At 38.8% G+C, this 21,014-nt stretch overlaps 1 protein-coding gene and 1 pseudogene across 2 annotated transcripts in view; both read right to left on the reverse strand.

The window, feature by feature from the left end:
• The window catches only part of MSH3 (mutS homolog 3), a 138,617-nt gene that overhangs the window by 57,537 nt on the left and 60,066 nt on the right, over window positions 1-21,014 (reverse strand). Inside the window, exons 13-16 of the mRNA XM_079793623.1 lie at window positions 19,821-19,953; window positions 8,108-8,295; window positions 7,236-7,404; window positions 948-1,012 (exon numbers count right to left, since the gene is read on the reverse strand). Coding sequence (XP_079649749.1) covers window positions 948-1,012; window positions 7,236-7,404; window positions 8,108-8,295; window positions 19,821-19,953 — 555 coding nt within the window. The remainder of the gene's footprint in view (window positions 1-947; window positions 1,013-7,235; window positions 7,405-8,107; window positions 8,296-19,820; window positions 19,954-21,014) is intronic.
• Window positions 15,760-18,498, reverse strand: LOC307093366 (elongation factor 1-alpha 1-like; annotated as a pseudogene). Its single transcript has one exon. The product of its transcript is annotated as an elongation factor 1-alpha 1-like (transcript).

Below are 21,014 nucleotides of genomic sequence, written 5' to 3' on the forward strand. Positions count from 1 at the left end.
TAAAATTAACAATAGTGAAATCTCAATTACAGCTTCTGATAACATGGGGGGAGGGGGAGGGGAGAAAGATGGTATTTAGAGCTAAGAAACCCATAATTGTATCTTCAACATCCTCTGATAGTGGCAATGGATAATAGTTTTTTTTAAATTAAAATACTAAATTAATAACCATCCACACATCATGTCAAGATTTTCTTCCAGTCTTAACAGAGTTCCTTCATATCACCACCAGCTATAGCCACTCTTCTACTAGCTAAAGCAAATGTAACATTTTCATCTCAAATTCATGCAAGCATATTAATAACAGTAGCACTAAATATTCCATAAAGTGTATCGTCACAGGGGATTAATCCTCTTGGGGATTAATGCCTAACCATGGAAAAAATGCAGAATCTCAATGCAGTCCTCTTAATTTTGTTTTTGATTAATTTAATTTCATCAATTCACGATGTAACTCACAGAAAAGATGTAATGAACTATTACAACTATGTGCCATGGAAAGCATAGAGAATAAAGAAATGCAGAGTTTGGGGAAGTAGAAAATGGGATTTCAGCTTCATAAAAAAAATGTCAGGTATGGCATTCATCAAGAAGTTCAAGCAACCAAATTAGCCTTATAATTGAAGGTCCCTCAACTTTTTTCTCTCACGTGTTTAAAGTGTATCCTGATGTATAAAAATAAAACAGTAATTTACAAAACAAGAAAATAAATGTTTACAAGTAAAATGCCCTTTGGAAAAAAATGTTTTAAAATTAATGATAAAAAAGAATGAAAAATAATTTTTCTTTGGTTAAAGTTCCATTTAAAAAAAGGGTAAGAATTGCTTTTTATGAAAAGGATGTGGTTATTATCAGTCAGTAGCACATATATGTCAGATATATAATAGCAGATATATAAGTGTCATTTTAATTCATGTTAATATAAAAATATATATTATCAAACCTACCTTCCAACCTTAATCCAATCAGTTGGTATACAAGCTACAGCAGAGTTCTTTATTTCAATCATAAACTAAAACAAATATAAATAAAAATTAGATTTTTAAATGATTAACCATTATATTTTAAAGCTTCCTCAATAAATATTATTCTAAACAAATAAATCCAGTATTATTCTTGAAAGAGTTTATATATGTCCATACAATCAAATATTATTCATTGTGGTTCCAATATTAGAGATAAAGTACAATTTGTTTACAAAAGTTTGTAACAAAGGAGATAATTTGACATGTTAATGTTTATAACATTGTTTTGTGCATACTACAAATGGTGATTTTTTTCATCAATGACCTATTTCGTTTATTAGTACCTACTTATGTTAGAAATTCTATTACTTAGTAAAAATACTTAATTTCTAAGTATAGATGTTCAATTATTGGATGTTATACAAGTTTGAGATATGGTCCCTCCCCTATTCTGAACAGAAGAGGATTTGTTATAATAGCTTTTATCCAAGGAACCTGAGTCCTCTAGAAGTGTCCTCATGAAGAAAACACTGACTTCCCCAACTATTAAGGGAGATATTTCTCCCCATGAGTGCTTTAAGTTATATAAACCACATCTTTATAGATCCAACTGTGGTCTACAAGACAGCTTTTCTGAAATCAGCCAGGAAGCAAGTGAAATCAAGTTCTTCTCTCACACCTTTAATTTTTAGCATTCATTATATATCATCTCATCTTCCTGCTCCCATGCTTATATTATTGCAATGAAATTCAATGTTGTGTTTTTAAAAATATTTGTATTGATTTCAGAAAGGAAGAGAGAGGGAGATAGAGAGACATCAATAATGAGAGAGAATCACTGATTGGCTGCCTCCTGCATGCCCCCCAGTGGGGATCGAGCCCACAACCTGGGCATGTGCCCTGACTGGGAATGGAACCCATGACCTCCTGGTTCATAGGTCGACACTCAACCACTGAGCCATGCTGGCTGGGCTCAATGTTTTATTCAAATAAATAAACCTATTTTGTACAGGATGGAACCAGAAGCTCTGTGGCCACCACTAATTTTGAGATGGCTATAGGAACATTTTTACACTAATTAGTTTTATAACATTTAGGGTATTTATAATCTGCTTATTATTAACTAGAGGCCCAGTGCACAAAATTTGTGCATGGGTAGGATCCCTAGGCCTGGCCGCCAATCAGGGCCTTCTGGCTGCTGGCTGTAGCCTTCCTTCCGGCTGCTGGCCCGGGCCTTTCTTCCCTGGCTGCCAGCTGGGGCTTCCTTCCCCAGATGCCGGCTGCTGGCTGGGGCCTTCCTTTGTTCCATGCTGCCCCTGGTGCTCAGCGCACGTCAGAGTGAGCAATCAAACTCCCGGTCTCCCGGTCGAACTCCCAAGGGGACACTTTGCATATTAGCCATACACACACACACACACACACACACACACACACACACACACACACACTAGTGGCCTGGTGCACGAAATTTGTGCATGGGGGGTGGGGGGGGGAAGATGTCCCTCAGCCCAGCCTGCACCCTCTCCAATCTGGGACTCCTCAGGGGATGTTCGACTGCCGGTTTAGGCCCGATACTGGCAGTTGGACATCCCTCTCACAATCCGGGACCGCTGACTCCTAACTGCTAGCCTGCCTGCCTTATCGCCCCTAACCACTCTGCCTGCTGGCCTGCTCGCCCCCAACTGCCCCCCCTTGGCCTTCTCGCCCCCAACTGCCCTTCCCCACTGGCCTGCTCGTCCCCAACTGCCTCCCCCGCCAGCCTGATCACCTCCAACTGGCCCCCCCTGCCGGCCTGATCACCCCCAACTGCCTTCCCCTCCTGGCCTGATTGCCCCTAACCGCCTCTGCCTTGGCCCCGCCATCATGGCTTTGTCCGGAAGGACGTCCGAAAGGTCTCCCGGAAGGTCTCCCGGTCTAATTAGCATATTACTTTTTTATTAGTATAGATATAGATAGTATCAGCCTGGCTCTTGAGTTTACTTTTTTAATAACAGAAACATTGTAGCTTTTACATCAATTATACTACCAATTAATAGTCAATTTTAAGAATTTTTGTTCTTAGCAAAAAAATTTTAACTAATTATGTCCTCTTGTTTAGAGAGAAATTAATAAGTTCAAATCTGCCAAACCCAGTTAACAGTTAAGAGCGAAGAGTCCAAAAAAGTCCACTTTGGCTACAAAAAGTGAGGGGGGGGGGGAACATAAAATAAATATCATGTACAGGAATTATAAAATCTCTTTAAAACTATGCTAAAAAATTCTGCTTAAATATTATTTTTAAATGTTCTATGAGAAGACATATTGGTCTTTTGATAAAATAATTCTGGGAAGAGTTACTTATGCCAAAAGCAAACCAAAAAATTGGGGAACATATTGGATCACTAACATTCAGGAAGGACACATCTAGATCAAAATTACTAACACAGAGCTCCATGGAGAAGATGAAGGGTGGTAAAAATTTTGAAAAGAAGCCCAAACTGCTTCAATGAGGTCACTGGGCAGCCAGGTAAGTACATAATTTGAAGTCATTGGCCATGACAACGCTGGATTCAAATCTGTGTCTTATATACATTACAAACTACTAGTCACAGCCCCTTGGAACAGCTTATGAACAGTTTGGAGCATAACCCTTCAGTCAGTACGTATCCAGGGTGTACCCGAAGGAGCACAGCCCCTCCAGCAAGCCACACGCAGAACCAATACAGATGCAAGACAGAGTGGGAGTCAGGAGAGCCCACGTGGTCCTGCTGCTTGGTAAGCTCCTGGGCCACTTCTTCAGTAAGTGCTGATCCTGTTTCCTCACTTTCTCCAGTGGCCCCAGGTTTTCAGCCTGTGTTTCTCCTCAGAATTATCATCAAACATTCTAAGAATGGGCAGAGAGGCCTTTAGTTTAAAGCTTTTATTGTTAAAGAAAACCAACTGAAATGGAAAGTAACATGTATTTCAGAAATCTTTAGAAAGTTCTCACAGCAACTTTCCCTGCTCTATGGTTCCTGACTGTTTCTTGCTGTGAGAAGTCTGTCTTGATTTAGCAATCTGTCAGATGCTTCTCCTGGACCCAATGCTGTCTTGGGCAAATGTCAGATGTTGTTACTCAAACTATAGCCTTTGGTATCACTGGGTTGGCATCATTGTTAAGTTTGCTGAAATTCTCAACTCACCCCAGAAACTGCTTTCTGTTTTTCCCCAACACCACACTTACCCCAACCCTCTCCCCTTTTTTTTTCTCACCGTCTCTTAAGAATTTTCAACTGTTTTTTTTTTTTGTTTTTTAATGTAGAAGTAAGATTTAACAGAGAATGCTTTCCACATCTTAAATACACTAAGCAGATATTTGGATGTGCTGCATGCTGTAAATTAATGCAATTTTTCTAAAGATTTTTCTCTCAAATTTCTTTCCCTTAAGAATAATACTTATCAATACTACTGCAAATCTAAATGTTACTCCATATCCATTCCATGTTTAATTCAAGGTTAAGAGAGAATTCTCCGTATACATAAAATATGATAGAGGCCATCACAGAAGCAGTGAACTATGTAAAGTTTCTGCTTTCATCATCCTATCTAATAACAGAGTAACATGTAAATTACCATCACTCCGCTACACCCACGATTGGGCGGCGGGAGGCCTGGGGGTGGGACTCGGGGTGGCCTATCCGGCCATTGAGAGGCACGGATCCGCTGCCACTGAGGGGGGCTACCCTGCTGTTGAGAGGCGCAGGGGGCAGGACTCCCGCCCCCTTTGCCTCTCAACGGCCCCCTTTGCCTCTCAACGGCTGAGGGGGCCTGCCGCGGACACCCAGCTGCACCTCTCAACGGCAGGGTAGCCAGGTGTCCACGGCAGCCCCCCTCAGCGGCCGCGGACCATCAAAAGTGGGGGAGCTGGGTGCCTGTCTGCTCCGGCACCAGCGGACAGGCACCCAGCTCCACCGCGAAAAGCGAAAGCGTGTAGGGGACCCTACACGTGCATGATTCAATCATGCACTGGGCCTCTAGTTTCCTTATAAACACTTTCAGAGTCAGTGACACCAAGGCACCATAGTCAATAAGGCTTAGGGTTCTAATGAGTATATAAAAACTGGGAACAGGTGAAAATCAATGTTGCCAAAAGTAACCCTGGCTTGATAATAACAATAACCATGTACCATTTGCACTGCTATAAACAGGTTTATAAAGATTATTACAGAAGTTATTGTACAGACATAAAACTTAAGACAGAAAAGAAGGGTATAAAACAGAAGCACATGTATATAAAATAAGGGTTTTCCTCACTTTCTCCCTCACTGATAAGAAGTAATCATATTTGATGAAGATTGTTCTTAGTCCTTTAAGTATCTCAAAATGATTTGTTGATATACCTTTAGCACAAATTTTTAACAGAATTTGATTAACAATGCCGACTAGACTTCATTTGGTGTTTATTTAGAATCACTAATTCTCAAAAGTGTCATAGAAGTGATTCTACATTAATTTGTACTATTAAAATTCTAATAGTAGGAAGTTTTTTAAAACAAATGAGATTCCATCCTACTGTTAATAACTAAGAAATTTCTCACCTCAAATTCATCACTTAACCTAGTAAAGGTTAAGTAAAGAATAAGATAATCTATCTCCTTCAATAATCATTTGTAATCCAATTTTTTCATCTCCATGTGGTGCTTTTTCTTAAACTTCAATGCTACACTGATAAAAAAATAAAATAAAATAACTAATTGAGTATCCTTTATGAGTTCTCCATTATTTTTACTTGAAAACTGCCTATCGATTACCGGACTGTCTTCCCAAGATTTAAGTGGGTTTTTTTTAGTTTGAATAGTATGAGCTCTAAAATGTCTGGGTTAAACAAAATCCATGATGTTGAGAATCCCTTACGTTGACATCTATGAGTAGAGTGAAATAATGACATGGTAGAAAGAGTCAGGCAGAACTAGGATGGGAGTGGGCTTCTGACTTAACTACGTACTCCAGTTTTCTTTCCAGCAAAACTAGAAAAACCCCTTCTTGTGTTGTTACAAGGATTAAATTAGATAACATATGCAAAGCACTTAGCATTGTTCTAGACTTTAACAAGTGCTGGTTAATGGTAACTATATTACTATTACTACTACTACTATTATTATTATTTGAGTAGCACTGGTGTAGTGCTTTATGATTAGAAAGCACATTCACGTATTTTAGCACAGTCGGTCTTCATGGTAGACTCATGACAAAGGTGACCCTTCCGTGGTCACACAGCATGTGAGTGCAAGACTGACACTTGAACTCGGCTTTCCCCATGGTAACACCAGTGAATCCTCCTTCTACTCCTATCTCTCATGAATGTTACTCAGCAGTTTCGATCATCTCATTTCAATAAATAGCCAGAAGAAGGTCACTAAGGTCACTTGTCACTTTGCAAGGTCATGATTGCATGGTGAAACCAAGACATACAATTAAATATTTGGTATTTGCCTGTTCAGGGGAAAAGAGGGGAGAAAAAATGTGAATGCTGTCAATAACTGTTCTGTTATATAGAGCTCCATGTGAATGCACTGTAAAATGTCTGCCTGAGTATAATATAGCATCTTAATAATTTTAGTCCAGAACACAGGCTGACTTAATGTCTGTTAAGTGGCATAAGATTAATAAACATTCCTCCCTTAGAATCTTTATCTTTTATTAAACTTAAGATCTAGAAGAGGCATGCCTCGAGACTCAGAACAGGACCAAAAGGTACAACCACACTTTAAAAAAATAGTTTTTCCAGGTTCTCATTCAAAATTATCAAACTTTAAACTGAAGTACACATACCAAAAGCACATTCTAAACAGCACCATAACCCATGGAAGTCTCACTAACATAGGTTTTCACTGTCGTTTGCTTGTATACTCCTAACTTCAGAAGGAAGCCCTGCCATATAATCACTGTGTGATCAACAAGGGTGGTTCCCTTCAGTCATTTGCAAACAGGGAACCAAAGACTAATGCTCTCCCCTGGATTTAGGATAAATGAATCCTGTAAGTCACAATTCACAACCATCAGGGTTTTCTATCAATTCAATGGCTAATATTAAAGCACATGTAACATTAAGTTGCACGGTTTTACCAAGTTGATCTCTTACAGTAAATAAAAAAAAAAACTTATTAAAATAATCCTTATCAAAACAAAATAATACAACATATTTCTAAGGAACAAAACAGGAAATCTGAACAAAATAATGTTTTCTTCTATCCTCATATTTTTATTTATATTTTAAAACAGATTTTACAATGAAAGTATTTTTGACATTACCTCCTGTCCTGATACTGTCACATATTGTGCAGAAGGATTTTTTAGTATTTTTCTTATTTCTTGCAAATGTATTTGGATCTTGTCAGTAACTCCTTGAATTTCATCCTTCCTCTTTTTTATTAAAGGAAAATCAGAAAGGTCTTTGAATAATTCAGTTTTATCCCCAATTCTAAAAAATAAAAAATGCAAATATATATATTGAAGCATATCACTTATACCAGTTATCAATTATTTTTTACAGCATGATGTAAACCCCAAAGGTTGGAAGTCTGGAAAACTGCCACTAAATATTTATGGGTAAGTTTCTTAATTTCTTTAAAAACAAACAAAATTATCCTAACACCATTTTCATTTTGCAAGCTCATAATTCCAATGGTAAAAACCAATATGCACTGTTTGCCTATTCAGAAAACAAACACAAACATAAATACTGTCAATTCCTCTTTCTTTTATATAGAGTTCTTTGTGGGATGAATGTAAAAGGACTGCTTATTAAAGGATAACTTTGCTTGTCGTTTCTAAATATAAGGCCGACCATCCCTGGATTTCCAGCAAATGAGTACAAGATGCCATCTGACACCCACTTTTGGATTAATAAACTGCTCTGTCTGGGTTTTATATTTTCATCATCTGATACCTGAGTAAGTACTGCATCTATCCTAGATGGTGAACTGCCTAAATTTTAGATAGCAAAGTGTTACTTCTAGCTGTGAAACAGCCTTTAGTATCCAATCACAATTCTAATTTCACATGCAACCTCTTCCATTACTTTTAGTGAAGTTTAAGAATCCACAAATCAAATGGCAAATGCATTAGGACAAGCAAATTAAAACCTCCACCGCTGGAAAGGAAGAACTGAGTTTGCTACTCACTTGGCAGCTTGTTCATTAAGGATCTTTAAGTAATGCTCTACTGGATGGAGGAGTTCAGGAATTTCTAAAATAAATGTCCGGAGCAGGTCTGACTGGACATGGGAATTCACAGCCGGTATTAATGCTTGAAATTCTGACTTCAGGTGATAAAGGGTTTTGACAATCAAGAAGAACTCTTTGGTAGAACACTAAAAACAGAAATAGTTTTTACCCAGATAGCATATAATACATGAAAATAAAATTTAATTTGTGATCTACTTAAAGTTAGAATCAGAATAAAAGAAAGCTTTAATTTATTTTATAAACTATATAATTGAAATAAAATACTGTTGATACCTTCTAAATGTCAAATCAATAGTTTAAACACTTTATAAAATAATATTTTGAAACTCTAAGGAAAATAATTTGAGACAGAAATAGTAAAGCCAATAGTTGCCCAACAGTTTTTCATTTTCAAATACACTGACCACATAGCAAAAATACAGTAAACAATGTCAAAAATATAAAGGACAATTCTGGGGAAATATTTGTAAGACATATGAGAGATGAAGGACAAAATCCCCCCAAATATATTGAGCTCTTACAAATATTACATGAAGAAGATGAGTAATCCAAAGAATAATGGCTAAATGAACTGACTATGCAGCTCATAAAAAAAAAAGAATGTCCAATAAGCACATGACTAACCACACATATAATTAGGACAAGCAAATTAAAAATACAGGATAGCATTTTTCACTTATCAGGATGTCAAAAATTTTAAAACTTGATAATAACCAAGACATACAGAGTGTAAAAAGAAAGACATTTTTATACACTATCCATAGAGAGATAACCTTTTTGAAGGACAATTTGACACATCATCATAATAAAAAAGTACACATATCCTTTGACTAAGCATTATACTTTTAAGAATTTAACTAAAATATTATAGCAAGTAGTGAAAATATATGTATCTGAATATTTATACTAAATTGTTTATAATAACACTAAAAGGATAAATAAGAAACCAATATCCAGCAACTGAAATATTAGAAAAAACTCACACAAGGTGTGAAACAGTTTAAAAAATTCAGACATGTGTACATACCGATGTATAAATTGATATGGAACTCCATAATTTCAACATATATTAATTATACAAAGTAAAATTTCATTTGTGATTCTTTAAATTATATGCATTATTCTATAGAAATAAAAGTATATATTAAAAACTTCTAGAAAGATACATATGTAATTTACTCTGGATAGTGGGTTTGTGAGAATGGTAGAGGAAGACTTTTCACTCTCTTTCATACCCATGTACACTACTGTAATCTTTTATATGAGCATGAATACTTTTTACACTGGAGCTTCTGAAAAAGAGAATGGGCTATTTAATTTCATGTGCATCTAATTTCACTCTATCTTGAAACTACAGTCAAAGACTGCTTAAAAAGGCATGACATCACAAGAATAACTAGGAGAAAAGACAACAGCAACAATATCTTATATCACTTCTCAGCCTTCTGGCTGAGATCAAGTGCATCACATCTTAAAACAAGCATGTCAAACTCCCCGCCCACCGGCCGCGAGTTTGACATGCTTGTCTTAGACGTTCTAAGTAAATAGATAAGTGGTACTTGACTTTGAAGACTCAAAATATTTTCATCATAAGCTAGTCCTGAGGAAAACTAGGATCCAACTTGAGATACACCAAGAATCCTAAAATACTCAGTAAATGGTGGCACAAATTACCTTTGTAAGTGAAATTGGGGCAGGGGGGTAGGAAATGATTGATTGCAAGTGACTTAAGAAGTAATTAAATCCCTCAATCTCCTATTTCTCTCCCTGCCACTGGGCAACTACCACTCTCCCACACTACAGAAGACTAATTTAGTTTCTGGAGAAGTTAAAACATAGACTATCCTGAACCAGCTTCAGGCACTGTGAAAGATGAAGGTACCACCAATAGCAAGGGATTAAAAGAACAGTGACAAACTAAACACTGAGATTCCCAGTTGTCCCCCTCTACCTCCCAGAATATTGTTAGCTAGTCAGGAGGCTGAAAGAGTATCTGGGGAATCTCACAAGCCCAAGAGGAAAATTCTAAAGATACTATAATAGCTAAGATCTGGAAACAGCCCAAGTGCCCATCAGTAGATGAGTGGATAAAAAATCTGTGGTACATTTACACCATGGAATACTATGCAGCTTTAAAAAGCAAGGATCTCTTATCCTTTGAGAAAGCATGGAGGGACCTGGAGAGTATTACGCTAAGCAAAATAAACCAGTCAGAGAAAGACAAATGTCAAATGATCTCACTCATATGTGGAATCTAATGAACAAAATAAACTGACAAACTAAACAGATCAGATCTAGAGGCAATGGAAGCATGGAACAAACTGATGAATCTCAAAGAGAAGGGAGGGGGGAGCAGGAAGAGAGGGAAGAGAATAACCAAAGAACTTATATGCAAAAATGCATTGCCCATTTCTCTGATGATTACTGATGTTGAACATCTTTTCATATATGTATTGGTCATCTGTATGTCTTTGGAGAGATATCTATTCAGGTCCTTTGCCCATTTTTAATTGGAATGATTGTTTTTTGGTGTTGAGTTTTATAAGGTCTTTATAGATGTTGGATATTAAGCCCTTATCAGATGTGTCATTGTCAAATATGTTCTCCCATCTGGTGGATTGTCTTTTCATTTTGTTGATGGTTTCCTTGGTTGTGCAAAAACTTTTCAGTTTGGTGTAGTCCCATTTGTTTATTTTTCTTTTGTTTCCCTTGCCCGAGGATATATATTAGAAAAAATATTGCTATGGGAAATATCCGAGATGTTACTGCCAATGTTTTCTTCTAAGATTTTATGGTTTCAAGTATAACATTTAAGTTTTTAATCCATTTTGAGTTTGTTCTTGTGTATGGTGTAAAAAGGTGGCTTAGTTTCCATTTTTGCACGGATCTGTCCAATTTTCCCAACACCGTGTATTGAACAAACTATCTTTACCCCATTGTATGTTTGTGCCCCCGAAGGAAAATAATTTGTAGCCTAGAGTTTTACATCCAAACTACCAAAAAAAGTGAAAGTAGAAAAAAAAAAGACATTTCCAGACATCAACGTCTCAAAACATTTCAATACCCTTTCTCAGAATGCTTCTGAGGATGTATTCCACCAAAAAGAAGGAAGAAACCAAGAGGAATACATGAAATACAGAAAACAGAAGATTCAACTCAAGGGAAATAAAGGGAATCTAAGTAGTAGTTGTATAACAGTTGTAATGAGAAAGGCAACTAGTCCAGGGTGGATCAGTTCAGAAGGCTAAAGAAAATAAAATTAAAATGTATTTGAGCCCTAGCTGGTTTGGCTCGGCGGATAGAGCGTCAGCCTGTGGACTGAAGAGTCCCAGGTTCGATTCAGTCAAGGGCACATGCCTGGGTTGGGGGCTCAATCCCCAGTAGGGGCCGTGCAGGAGGCACCAATCAATAATTTTCTCTCATCATTGATGTTTCTATCTCTCTCTCCCTCTCCCTTCCTCTCTGAAATCAATGAAAATATATTTAGAGAATATTTTATATTCTCTATAAAATTTATAATATTTTATAATAATTTAAAAAATATTTTATGAAAATAAGTATCTTGAGGTAAAAGAGATTTAGGATTGAGTTAATGGTAAGTATACATAATAAGTAATACATATAAAATGGATTAATGCTAAGAATATATTTTGAAAGACAACTATTAACTATAAGGAATGAACTAAATTATGCATAAAAATAAGATGTTAGATCCAACTGAACAAAAGTTTAGTTAAAAGTGTAGCATAAAGCACCTCTTCTCCAGAAAAGCCACTGTATACTGGGAAAGATACATATAGGAAACTGGACTATTTGCATAAATGTGGAACCTAGAAGCTTTTTGGTCAATAGTTACTTGATAATTCTAACAAAGATGAAGGACTAGCCCGGCTGGTGTGGCTCAGTGGTTGAGTGTTGACCTATGAACCAGGAGGTCATGGTTCCATTCCCTGTCAGGGCACATGACTGGAGTTGTGGGCTCGATCCCCAGTAGGGGGCGTGCAGGAGGCAATCAATCAATGATTCTCTCTCATCATTGATGTTTCTATCTCTTTCTCCCTCATCCTTCTTTTCTGAAATCAATAAAAATATATTTAATAAAGAAAACCAAAAAAATGAAAGACTAAAAATAAACATTTTCAATATAATTTTTAATAATAATCTACATGAGATTACTGCAATTTGAGAAGGAAAAAAAGAGGTTGATTTTTCATGCTCAGATATGATGTAAAGTTTAAGTCAACAACAGAAGCAGACTGAAAACCAGAAGCTCTTTCCAATCAAGTCCTAAGTGCCCAAGGAAGATTGTTTTCAAGTATCTTTCAATGGTTCTGAAAGAAAGCTGAGGATGCGGGTAAAGCTGAGGCAGAGGACAAGGCAGCTGCTCCCGGAGCCACTCTGGTGCGGCCCCATTCCCAGCAGCACACTGCCCTGGGGAAGAGCGTTAGCACAGACCCGCAAGTACAAAAGCCGAGCATCACAGGCCGGAAGAGCCCCAGCCGGAGCTCCGCCCTGGAAATCTCACTTTAGGCTTACCCCAGTCTGGCTAAGAAACTATTCTCACCTACAAAAGATTCTGGAATCACTGTCTTTCCGACATTTACTAAGTGCTATTATCCTTTAAGTATATGCCAACCTTAGCAGTTATGTGTCACTTTCTTACAAAAAAGTTCTTGAGTTTAAAAAAAAAAAAGTTAAGTTAATTGGTTCCTGTGACTATCACAATTTTCTAAGATCTGAATTTTAAGTTCTATTAAAAGAAATGTTTATTTTATTTCAGGGTTAACCCACTTGGGATCCTCTGTTATTATCATCATAAAAATACCTATTTATGCCTATTCCATGGCACTTTACACACAGCAAGATGTAGCATTTTATGAATTTCACATAATTGAAACAGTCTGTACCCACGATATCACTCACCATTTGGTGCATACAGCAGAAGATTTTTAGAGTACTCTAATGATAAAGAACAGACATGTGTTTGATGGCGGGTTCCAAGAGCCAGCTAACCATCCATAATAATTTGGCTTAAAGTATTTAGACTTCCTAATGATTTGGTTTGTTACTATATCGTTTCTAATCTTCACTTTTCAAACCAATCTTTACGCATATTAAACATTAAAACAGCAACAAGGAACAGCTTCTGAATGGGTCATAAGTTCTTTAGAAAAGGACATTTGAAATTCTAAAAAAAAAAGTCATTCTTTCTCCATTGAATAACTTTAAAATCAATTAGATTCTATACTGTATGATCTCACTTATATGTGAAATCTAAAACAACAATAACAACAACAACAACAATAAAAAAAACCAAACTCACAGATACAGAGAACAGATTGGTGGCTGCCAGTGGTGGGAGGCAACTGGCAGCAGGGCCGGGGGCCGGGGACGGCGAGCGGGCGGCACCAGGCCAGCCAAGGCGGGTGACAGCGCCCCCCCCCCACCCCCACCCCCCCCCCCCCCGCAAACGCCCTGCCAGTTGCCCCACAGATCGGCCCTGATCACCGGCCAGGCCTGGGGACTCTACCTGTGCACGAATTTTGTGCACTGGGTCTCTAGTTGTAAATAATGTTGCAATGAAAATAAGGATGTATATATCTTTTCAAATTACTGTTTACATTTTCTTCAGATAAATACCCAGAAGTGGAATTACAGGGTCATCTTGTAGTTCTATATTTCATTTTTTGAGGAATCTTTATACTCTTTTCCATAGTGCCTCACTAATTTCAGTCCTACCAACAGTACACAAAGGTTCTCTTTTGTAATGAGAACTTGTAAGATCTACTATCCTAGCAACTTTTAAATATACAATACAGTATTGCTAACTACTGTCACCAGGCTGTACATTAATCTCCATCACTTATTTATTTTATAACTGGAAGTTTATCTTTTGACCATAAAGTAAATTATTTCCCTAAGTGTGAAAAACCTGTCCTGTCATTTTTTTCTTTTCTTTTTTATTGTTTAAAGTATTACATATGTCTCCTTTTTCCCCAATTGACCCCCTTACCCCCGCCACTCCCATCTCCCAGGACCAGCCCCCACCACCCCAGTGTCTATGTCCATTGGATATGTTAATATGCATACATACAAGTCCTTTGGTTGATCTCTAACTGCCCCCCCCCCCCCGCCCTTCCCCTGCGTTCTCTCTGAGGCTGGACGGTCTGTTCAGTGCTATCTTGTCTCTGGATCTATTTTTGTTCATAAGTTTATGTTGTTCATTATATCCCACATATGAGTGAGATCATGTGATATTTATCTTTCTCCAACTGGCTTATTTCACTTAGCATAATGCTCTCCAGTTCCATCCATGCTATTGCAAATGGTAAAAGTTCCTTCTTTTTTACAGCAGCATAGTATTCCATTGCGTAGATGTACCACCGTTTTTTAATCCACTCATCTGCTGATGGGCACTTAGGCTGTTTCCAAATCTTAGCTATTGTAAATTGTGCTGTTATGATCATAGGGGTGCATATATCCTTTCTGATTGGTGTTTCTAGTTTCTTGGGATATAGTCCTAGAAGTGGGATTACTGGGTCAAATGGGAGTTCCATTTTTAACTTTTTGAGGAAACTCCATACTGTTTTCCACAGTGGCTGCATCAGTCTGCATTCCCACCAGCAGTGCATGAGGTTTCCTTTTTCTCCACATCCTTGCCAGCACTTGCTTGTTGATTTGCTGATGATAGCCATTCTGACAGGTGTGAGATGGTATCTCATTGTTGTTTTGATTTGCATCTCTCGGATGATTAGTGACTTTGAGCATGTTTTCATGTCTCTTGGCCTTCTTTATGTCCTCTTTAAAAAAGTGTCTACTTAGCTCCTTTGCTTGTTTTTTTATTGGATTGTTTATCTTCATTTTGTTAAGTTGTATGAGTTCCCTGTAAATTTTGGAGATGAAACCGTTATCTGAGATAGCATTGGCAAATATGTTCTCCCATGCAGTGGGCTTTCTTGTTTTGTTGATGGTTTCTTTTGCTGTGCAGAAGCTTTTTATTTTGATGTAGTCCCATTTGTTTATTTTCTCTTTAGTTTCCATTGCCCTAGGAGTTGTATCGGTAAAAATATTGCTACAACATATGTCTGATATTTTGCTGCCTATGGAGTCTTGTAGGATTTTTATGGTTTCCCGTCTTATATTTAAGTTCTTTAACCATTTTGAGGTGGATTTTTTTTCCCAGCATCAATTTATTTTTCCTAGAATTTGGATACAATAACTGCAGCAAGACAGTTCAATACTATTCAAACCTCACTTTAGGTTCTTAAACTACCTCAGCATTTGTCAATGTGAATTCACATTCCAGTAAAACTTGTAACTAAAATTTGACATACCAACAAATTTACTCAATATTGATATAACTACAAAATTTTATATGTTAACACGTGGCCTTTACAGAATTTGGCCTTTAGACACTAGCTTACAACACAAAGTTACTCTTTGCTTACCTGTCCTAACCTATTTAGTGTTACACCAACAGACCCCCCTCTTTCCCATAGCTTTTACCATGAAGAAACAGGCGATTCCTCCCTTTAAGTGGAAAAAAAGAACCCACAAAAAAAACCCGAAGTTCCCACCCAGAAAAAAATGTTAACAGAACTATCCAATTGTAAAGTATCAGCAGATATAACACCGGAAATAGGTCATGGGCAATTCTGAAGTCTTTTACCTAAGTAGTGTAACAAAAAGTTACAGTGTTGACCAGAAGAACACACAGGTTTCTCATTAAACTTTGTTATTTTAATGGGTCTCAAAATTCTGTGGCAGGTCATGTTGTTTCCATTAAAAAGTACTGATTTTAAAAACTAGTAACTTAAAAACTGCCACACACAAAAGAACCAAATGGTCCACAAAACATTCTCCGTTCCTTCTGTTTTCCTATGCATTGTAATCATAATAGTAAGTCTTTTACTATTAAACTTAAATGGCCAATTGAGACACACAGTTCTGAGACGTTCTTCCACCACCAATTAAGACTGGGGTGGTAGGAGTTGGGAATAATATTCATTTAGCCTTCTGAGCTTTCTGGGCAGACGTGGTGACTTTGCCAGCTCCAGCTGCCTTCTCGTCCACTGCTTTGATGATACCCACAGCAACTGTCTGTCTCATGTCACGAACAGCGAAACAGCCCAGAGGAGGGTAGTCAGAGAATCTCTCAACACACATGGGCTTGCCGGGAATCATATCAATGATGGCAGCATCACCAGATCTCAAAAACTTAGGGCCATCTTCCAGCTTTTTCCCAGAACGACGATCAATCTTCTCCTTCAGCTCAGCAAATTCGCAAGCAATGTGAGCTGTGTGACAATCCAGCACAGGTGCATATCCAGCACTGATCTGGCCTGGGGGGTTCAGGACGATCACCTGAGCTGTGCAGCCTGCTGCTTCCATTGGTGGGTCATTTTTGCTGTCACCAGCCACATTGCCACAGAGAACATCTTTGACAGACATGTTCTTGACGTTGAAGCCCACTTTGTCCCCAGGAAGAGTTTCACTCACAGCTTCATGGTGCATTTCAACAGACTTTACTTCAGTTGTAACATTGACTGGAGCAAAGGTGACCACCATGCTGGGCTTGAGAACACCAGTCTCCACTCGGCCCACAGGGACAGTACCAATACCACCAATTTTGTAGACATCCTGGAGCGGCAGACACAGGGGCTTGTCAGTTGGACGAGTTGGTGGCAGCATGCAATCCAGAGCTTCAAGCAGTGTGGTTCCACTGGCATTGCCATCTTTACGGGTGACCTTCCATCCCTTGAACCAAGGCATATGAGCACTTGGCTCAAGCATGTTGTCACCATTCCAACCAGAAATTGGCACAAATGCTACTGTGTCAGGGTTGTAGCCAATTTTCTTAATGTACGTGCTGACTTCTTTAACAGTTTTCTCACATCTTTTCTGGGGTGGCTCAGTGGAATCCATTTTGTTAACACCAACAATCAGCTGTTTCACACCCAGCGTGTAGGCCAAAAGGGCATGCTCAGGGGTCTGTCCATTCTAGGAGATACAGCACCGTCAGCCTGAGATGTGCCTGTAATCATGTTTTTTATGAAGTCTCTGTGCCCTGGGGTCAATGATGGTCACCTAATACTTGTTGGTCTCCAATTTCCACAGGGAGATATCAATGGTGCTACCTCGCTCCCATTCAGCTTTCAGTTCATCCAAGACTCAGGCATACTTGAAGGAGCCCTTCCCCATCTCAGCAGCCTTCTTCTCAAATTGCTCAATAGTTCTTTTGTCGATCCCACCACATCTGTAGATCAGATGGCCAGTAGTGGTAGACTTGCTGGAATCTACGTTTCCCAATGACAACGATGTTGATGTGAGTCTTCTCCTTTCCCATCTTGGGTTTGAGTTAATGGTGGTTTTCACGACACCTGTGTTCTGGAGGCAAACCCATTGCAAAAAAGCTTGAGTTTATTTTTGTGTATGATGTAAGTTGGTGATCTAGTTTCTTTTATACTGCGGCGTTTCTTCTTGGCATTGACTTCATGAGATGTTAAAAGGTGATGCGAGAAATCTGACACCATGCCTGATGAATAGCATTGTCCAGTTGTGTGAGATTTGATGGTTGTGGAACCAGCTGCCTGATGGCTCTTTTAACTTCGTCCCACAAATGTTCAATTGGATCGAGATCTGGTGACTTTCCATCCCTTGAACCAAGGCAACATTGGCTCCAGCATGTTGTCACCATTCCAACCAGAAATTGGCACAAATGCTACTGTGTCAGGGTTGTAGCCAATTTTCTTAATGTACGTGCTGACTTCTTTAACAATTTAGGGGCCACCTAAGCAAGGTAAAGTCTCCCTCATGTTCTTGAAACCACTCCTGCACAATACGAGCACGGTGGCATGGTGCACTGTCTTGTTGGAAGAAGCCATCTCCATTGGGATATGCCATCAACATGATAGGATGAACTTGATTAGCAACGATACTTAGGTATGTTGTGCTATTCAGACATTGTTCCACACAAATTAAAGGGCCCAAATCATGCCAGGAAAACATGCCCCAAACCATAACACTGCCCCCACCAGCTTGAAGGTTTGTACTCATGCATGTGGGGTGCATGCTTTCATGCTGTTTCTGCGCAATTCTCACTCTGCCATCTGCATGATGCAACTGGAAACATGATTCATCGGACCACATGACTTTTTTCCAATGCTCGACTGTCCAATCCTTGTGTTCCTGTGCGAATTGGAGACGTTTTATCTTGGTAACTGCAGACAGCAAAGGTGTTCAAACAGGCCTTCGGCTTCCATATCCCATACAATGCAGTGTACGGCTAATTTGCCTACAAACGTCAGATGGTCATAATAATCTGGCCACTCAGTGTATGTCTGTTCTTGTGCCAGTACCAGGCAGTTTTGAGAACTGTAGCTTGATATCTGGTATTGTGATTCCTCCAACTTTGTTCTTCTTTCTCAGGATTGCTGTGGCTATTCGGGGTCTTTTTTTACTCCAGATGAATTTTTGGAGAGTGTGTGCTAGGTCTGTGAAATATGCCATTGGTATTTTAATAGGGAGTGCATTGAATCTATAGATTGCTTTGGGTAGTATGGACATTTTAATGATGTTGATTCTACCAATCCATGAACACAGTATGTTCTTCCATTTGTTTATGTCTTCCTCTATCTCTTTTTTCAATGTCCTGTAGTTTTCCGAGTACAGGTCTTTCACCTCCTTAGTTAAATTTATTCCTAGGTATCTTAATTTTTTTTTTGAGCAATGGTAAATGGGATTGCTTTTTTAGTTTCTCTTTCTGTGAATTCATTATTGGTGTATAAAAAAGCCATAGGCCCTAACTGGTTTGGCTCAGTGGATAGAGCGTCGGCCTGCAGACTGAAGGGTCCAGGTTCCATTCCGGTCAATGTACCTTGGTTGCGGGCACATCCCCAGTGGGGGGTGTGCAGGAGGCAGCTGATCGATGTTTCTCTCTCATCAATGTTTCTAACTCTCTATCCCTCTCCCTTCCTCTCTGTAGAAAATCAAGAAAATATATATATTTTTAAAAAGCCATAGATTTCTGGGTGTTAATTTTGTATCCTGCTACATTGCTGAATTCATTTATTAAGTTTAGTTGTTTTTTGATGGAGTCTTTGGGGTTTTCTATGTACAATATCATGTCATCTGCAAATAACTGTCCTGTCATTTTTATGACTTAAACTGTAAAGCTTAAATAATGAAAATCAAAATAATGCTTTTAACTTACCTTCAATATCTAAACATGTTTGCATATTAAACCACCACAAATATTATACAAGCAGATTTTCCCTTAAGTCAAATAAGAAGCTATTCTAAGGTCAAAATAATCAGTCAACTCTTTTTAAAAGTAGCTAATCTAAATAAATTTCCTATTTTGATGATGGTCCTCACGTTGAGGCTGAAACATGAAAATATCCTGTTTCATAACAGAAGGACCTCTGTGTGCTGCAGCAGTTAACAGAAGAAGGCAAATCATTTTTTACAATGCAAAAACTGGAATAATCTTAATTTGTGCAGTTAAAATTTTTGAGGATTCTCTCATGTTCTCTGCAACATTTTACAAAATACAGTAACACTAAAGCTCTGAGTGTTTTCTTTTAATATCTGATGTCCTCATGCTGAGGAACATTACTGATTTTAACAGATTTGATTGTATCACACTTACTTTTTTGTGATAAATGCTACAGATTCCTCTCTCTATGTCAGGCAATTTGTGTAGATGATTTTCTATCTGACCAAACACACTGGATTCAGAAGAGAGAACTTCAGACACAGCATCCAGCCGAGCATTTATTTCCCTGTGGGAACAGGAACAGCAGTTATGAGGCGGGGAAGCAGTGAGAATGTGGACATCGCCCACTCTACAGCCCAGCTACAAAGGAGGCTTCTCCACATCACTGGTCCTTTCCTGACCTTCATCATTTGAATCAAAAAGCAGGTACCGCCCTAACCGGTGTGGCTCAGTGGACAGAGCGTCGGCCTGTGGATTCAAAGGTCCCAGGTTTGATTCCGGTCAAGGGCATGGAGCTTGGTTGCGGGCACATACCCAGTGGGGAGTGTGCAGGAGGCAGCTGATTGATGTTGCTCTCTCATCGATGTTTCTAACTTTCTATCCCTCTCCCTTCCTCTCTGTAAAGAATCAATAAAATATATTTTTTAAAAAAAAAAAGCAGGTACCACACAAGGAGGGGCAGAGACAGGCTCACCGGGTTTTCCCTTCCTCCTGGGCAGACACAGAGACTGCACTTCTCAGCCTCCTCTGAAGATAGGTATGGCATGAACCCAATTTCTAGCCAATGAACGCTGGTAGGAAGGATTACACCACTGCTAGCCCGGGCCCAGGAAAACCTCCTGGTGTCCGCTCTCTCCCCATCTGCCTACTGGACATTGAGCCTAGGGCAACCTTGCTGACTCCATCAGCCTGGGCCCACGAATGGAGCAAAAAAACCCTCCAATCTCGCATCCACTACCCACTGGACTTTACATTAGCAAGAAGTAAACGTCTATTGTATTTACACCAGATTGAGTATTCATGTGCTACGACTGCTGGCATCACCTTGGCTACTATAACAGGTCTACATTGGGCAACCAGATTTTCCTGCCTGAAATGACTGACCATCTCAGTCAAAAACAATTCACCCCATTAACCAACTGCTTCCATAAAAGACTTGGTGGTGGTAGGTGAACCGATCAACTGTTTGAGTGAACTGGGATTAGGCATATGGAACCCAAGCAAAGACTGGGAGCAGCTACAGAAAACACAGCGGAACGACATCAGGAGACATGGGAGGCCAGGGCCTCAGGATTCTATCAATGTCTACACACTAAGTGATGTGTCACTTGGGAAGGAATGAGGAAG

Source organism: Cnephaeus nilssonii (genome assembly GCF_951640355.1).
Source record: "Cnephaeus nilssonii genome assembly, chromosome: 2".
NCBI classification, from domain to species: domain Eukaryota; kingdom Metazoa; phylum Chordata; class Mammalia; order Chiroptera; family Vespertilionidae; genus Cnephaeus; species Cnephaeus nilssonii.